Here is a 4835-nt window from a genome sequence, read left to right on the forward strand (position 1 = left end):
CACAGGAAAATCAGGGCCTCAGCCTCCAGGGTGGCCCGGGCCTGTGAAGGGCTGGGGGCTGAGACTCCTTATCGCTGGGAGGTGAAGGTCTGGCGGAGGGCCGGGTGGGGGACGCGGGGGCGGTGGCCAGGATGGGACGCCGTGGTGGGGACTCCGAGGTGGCAGCTCGGGTGTGGCCTGGGCTAGGGGCTCTTGCGCGGGAACAGGAGCCCCCGAGGCCCGGGGCGGGGGCGGGTCAGTGCGGGCCGGTCGCCAGCAGCACCGGCAGCAGCGCCCAGACCAGCAGCGCCAGCGAGGGCGGGCAGGCGGCCTGGTGCGCGGCGTCGACGGGGCCGCCGGGGGGCTGCAGGTGGCAGTTGGTGGCGTAGGGCTCCACGCAGGCAGCGAAGGCCATGACGTGCGCCACGAAGGTCTGCTCCTGCACGCCGTGCACCAGGTGCGCCTGCGGGCCGCGCGCGAACACCGCCACGTCCTCGCCGCCGTGGGTCTCGCTTCTCAGGGGCACGGCTGCCTGCTGCCGGTACGCGGGGTCGCCTGACCGGAGGGTGGGAGTTCAGGGCATGCGGGGAGGCGGGTCCCCCTCCCGTGAGTTCCCGGCCGGGGTCCCGCCCCCAACGCAGCCCCCTCTGCACTCACTGCTTTCGGTCTTGTTGACGTCGGGCCTTGAGGCTCCGACAAGCACGTACCCCGGGCCATTGCCATAGAGGATGGAGGTGTAGGACTTGCCGTCAGCGGCCTTGTCAAAACCCAGCCCTGCAGGGAGGAGGGGTTCCGGTGAGCACGCCGACCCCAGCCTTCCGTGCGCCTCCTGTGCGCTGAGCCCGGCCACTTCTTGCCTATTCGCTGGCTTTTACTCCTCATCAGAGCCGTGCAGGGCAGTTGCTCTTACTACCCGACTTGGCAGATGAGGAAACTGGCTCAGAGCAGAAAAAGCGCCCGCGCCTCTCCCTGGGCTTACCGAAAATGGAGCTTCCACGCAGTGTGTAGCCGCCAAAAGAGAAAACATGGGAGTGGTCGGCGGTGACGAGGATCAGCGTGTCTGCTTCACTAGTGAGCTGGCTGGCCTTGGCAATGGCATTGTCGAACATGACCGCCTCGGTCAGCGCCCTGTAAGCTGTGCCGTCGTGGTGACCGTGGTCAATGCGGCCTCCTGCAAGAAGGTCACATATAAGATACCAAACCTGCCCTGACTGCCCCCTTCCTTCCTCTGCTCATCAAGGGGCGTCCACTCACCCTCCACGAAGAGGTAGAAGCCACGGGGATTCCTGCTCAGCACACGCAGGGCTGCCTCTGTCATCTCCTGCAGGGATGGGTCCTTGGTGTGGTCTCGCTGGGACTCATACTTCATGTCTGCTGGCTCAAAGAGGCCTGTGGGAAAGGGGACCAGTAGTGACCGGCAAGTTAGGGTGCAAGGAGGACCAAAGGCAGCCATCCCAGGGGAGGACAGTGGGGTGGGTGGGATCATTACCCATGAGGTGTGTTACACTGGGGTCCTTAGATGCCTGAATGAGCGCGGTGCGGTTCCACACGTACTGGGTACCCTGGGAGGGGCAGGACCAGGCCTCAGCCCATAGCCCGACACCCTGCAGCCCCTGCCCTGCTGTACCCCCTGCACCCACGAGCCCCCATCACCTGCTGCTTGGCCTGCCACTCCTGCACCAGGTTCTTCTGGTCCTTCCGGATTCCGTTCTGATTGGTGTCACCTGGGTATTCAGGGTCTGGGGTCCCCTCAGGAAACATGTACTTCCGGCCTCCACCCAGGATCACCTGGGGCCAGGGATTAGGGCAGGTGGGTTCGGGGCCCGGCTGGCCCTTTGCTCCCTCCTCAGTCAGCCCCTAGCGTCCCAGCCAGGTCTGTGGGTGGCCTGGGATTGTGGCGGGTGTGGGACCCGACCCCCCGCCCAGCCCCGCCCCTTGCCCCTCACGTCTCACATCTATGTCCATGTTGTAGATGAGCTGCATGGCGATGTCCTGGCAGCCCTCCTTCTTCGCCTGGGCAGGCATGTCCGTGTCCGAATACCAGTTACGGTTCACCGTGTGTGCATAGGTGCCAGCTGGCGAGGCATGCTGCACCCTCGTAGTGGTCACCACTCCCACTGACTTCCCTGGGGGTGGCAGAGGTCAGGACGGGCCACTGAGGTCTCTGAGCCTGTCCCTGCCGGCGAAGCTGGCCCCAAGCCTACCTGCTTTCTTGGCCCGGCTCATCACAGATGTGACCTCATTGCCACGTACCGTGCGGCACTGGTTGTAGCGGGCAGCTGCACTTACACCAATGGTCTTCATGTTGGCCTTGACCCCGCACAGGTAGGCGGTGGCCGTGCCTGCGCTGTCCGGCACCTGTCTGTCCACGTTGTATGTCTGGGGGCAGAGATGCTGTCAGCTCTGCTCACGGGTGTACACCCAGATCCTGACCCAGGCCCTGGGGCCCATGCTCACTGCACCCAGGCCCTACCTCAGCCCCAGCCCTCCTGGGACCTTCCTCCTGCCATGCTCCCTAGCCCCACGCCCACCCCTCTGGTGTAGAGCACCCTGAGGCCACTCAGCCCTTACCTTGGACAGAGCCACGTACGGGAATTGGTCCATGGCCAGGGGCGTCTCAGCTCCCAGTTTGCCCTTCATCTGCCCCTTTAGGATCCGAGTGGCTGTCACCGTGGGCACCCCCATCCCTGTAGGTACACCTTGTGTCAGGCCTGAGTCCCCAGGGCCACCCTGTGTCTGCCGGCAGCCTAGGGTTCCAGGGCCGCAGGGCGACGGGATGGACAGGCCTAGCGCACTCACCATCCCCCAGGAAGAGGACGAGGTTCTTGGCAGCCGTCTGGATGGGTTGCAGCTTCTTAGCAACATCCAGGGCCTGGGCTGCCTGGTGGTTCCAAAAGGCTGGGTCTTCCTCTTCAACTGGCCAACGGGAGCGTGGACTCAGGTCAGCCTCGGGGAGCCCCCTGTGTCGGAGGCGGCTGGGAGGCGCCTCATTACCTAGGCTGAAGCCAAGGGAGAGCCGCAGGCCTAGCAGCAGCGGTACCCAGGCCCCCTGCATGCCTGTGCGATGGCGGAGGGCGTCAAGGCTGGGACGCTGGGGACGTGGCTCTCGGGCGAGGCTGGGACACTAGGGTATCAGCTGCAGTACGAGCTGCCTGGGCTTAAATCAGGGAGGACTTTATCCTGGCTGTAAAAGGCTCTGTGTCCCGCCCAGTGCCCGAGGCGGCCACACCCTGTCCCTGGTCCTGACCTATGACTTTAAGCCATGTTGCCAGAGGGAAGTGGAGGGGTGTGGCTGAGTGCACGGGGGTCCTGACGGAAGCAGGTCCTTCCCTCACAGGATGGTCCCCAGCTGGCTCTTCAGGGTGGGGTGGGGATTAGGGGGCAGAGGCCCTTTGCCTGAGGAACATCTGCAAGGGCCTGATGGGGGCCACTCCCATCTCTCTGCTCACCAAATCCTGTGGGAGAACCGTCTCTCCTTCATTCAGCTCATGTGTTCAGTAGTTTCTGAAAGTCAGCATGGCCTGGTTTGGCCCTGGGTGCTGAGGGAGATGCGATTGGAAGCACACAGCCAAGGCCAGGGGCCGAGGTTGGCCTTCCTGATGCCCTGAGGCACAGAGACACGTGGGGTGGTCTGGCTGCCCTGCCACCCACTCAGCTTCTCACCAGTCTTGGCCTGGGCAGGTGGGGCGGGCACGGGGCTGGTGGCGGGAGAGGAGGGGCCCTGGAGCCTGGGCCTAAGGTTCTCCTGCTGTGGAAAAGGGTGCAGCTGGGTGACAGCAGAGTGGGGGCCTTGTGTGTGTCTCCAATTACTGAGGGCTAGGCAGGGCCAGCGTTGTCGCGCGCGCGCGCGCGCGTGTGTGTGTGTGTGTGTGTGTGTGTGTGTGTGTGTGTGTGTAAGGTGTCTGTAAAGGGCTGGCAGGGGTGGGACTAGTGCCCTGTACCTGAAGTTGACCTCTGCTCCCTTGGACAGGTATGGAAGCCAGGGGTGAGTCTGTTCTCCCCACAGGCAAGGCACACTCACAGGCGTAGCTTCTGATAAGGAGCTAAGAGGTTTCAGTTGCCCCAGGTTGGGTTCAAAACATTCCTCCAATCCAGCAATCCCACTTCTGGGTATATATCCCAAAGAACTGAAAGCAGGATCTAGAAGAGGTATTTGTCACCCAAGCTTGTAGCAGCAGAATTCACAGTCGCCAAGAGGTGCAAGCAACTCAAGTGTCCACCAGCCGATGAATGGATGAAGAAAGCATGATGTAGCTATACAATGGAATATTATTCAGCCTTAAAAAGGAAGGGAAGTCTGGCACCTGCTACAACGTGGATGAACCTTGAGGACATGATGCGCAGTGAAACAAGCCAGTCCCCAAAAGACAAACACTGTGTGATTCGACTTCACTAGGTGTCTCAAGTTGTCAGATGCATAGAAAGTTGGATGACGGCTGCCAGGAGCTGGGAGGAGGGGGACTTGTGTAATGGATGCAGACTTTCAGGTTTGCGAGATGACAAAGTTCTGGAGACCTGTGGCCAACAATGGGAATAGATTAACACTATTGACCTGGACACTTAAAAGTGGTCAAGATGGGAACTTTTATGTCGTGTCTTTTACCACAATTAAGAAATTTTTTTCAAAGAAAACAACGTGTACCTCCCAGCCCCACCCACCCCAGTGGACCGCGGTAGCCCCTCCCCACGCGGCCACCTCACCCCCTGAGTCAAAGTGCCCTGGCCCCCAGCATCCCCCTGCCCAGCCCCACTCCCCAGTGTGCCCTCCCCTCAGGCAGAACTTCTGGGCTCCTCCTCCTTTTTTTTTTTTTAAATTTATTTACTTTATGTACTTATTTTTGGCTGTGTTGGGTCTT

General features: G+C 61.5%; 1 protein-coding gene across 1 annotated transcript; it reads right to left on the reverse strand.

Annotated features, from left to right (window-relative positions):
• Window positions 1-235: 235 nt before the first annotated feature.
• On the reverse strand, window positions 236-3034 carry LOC116756688 (intestinal-type alkaline phosphatase-like). Its single transcript, XM_032637538.1, has 11 exons — window positions 2974-3034; window positions 2779-2895; window positions 2551-2666; window positions 2184-2358; window positions 1933-2105; window positions 1633-1767; window positions 1469-1541; window positions 1234-1368; window positions 959-1150; window positions 637-753; window positions 236-534 (listed from the first exon to the last, which is right to left on the reverse strand). Exons 1-11 carry the CDS (start codon window positions 3032-3034, stop codon window positions 236-238), a joined length of 1593 nt encoding a protein of 530 aa, XP_032493429.1.
• Window positions 3035-4835: the final 1801 nt, after the last annotated feature.

Source organism: Phocoena sinus, chromosome 7, assembly GCF_008692025.1.
Source record: "Phocoena sinus isolate mPhoSin1 chromosome 7, mPhoSin1.pri, whole genome shotgun sequence".
NCBI classification, from domain to species: Eukaryota; Metazoa; Chordata; class Mammalia; order Artiodactyla; family Phocoenidae; genus Phocoena; species Phocoena sinus.

What these genes read in the sequence shown, in the direction of transcription:
- LOC116756688 (XM_032637538.1), bottom strand. Translation starts at nt 3,034, where the DNA reads ATGCAGGGGGCCTGGGTACCGCTGCTGCTAGGCCTGCGGCTCTCCCTT. An exon ending in CTCCCTTGGCTTCAGCCTAG is followed by an intron (nt 2,896 to 2,973) that starts GTAATGAGGCGC and finishes CCCGTTGGCCAG; the next exon opens with TTGAAGAGGAAGACCCAGCC. An exon ending in GAGCCGGGCCAAGAAAGCAG is followed by an intron (nt 2,106 to 2,183) that starts GTAGGCTTGGGG and finishes TGCCACCCCCAG; the next exon opens with GGAAGTCAGTGGGAGTGGTG.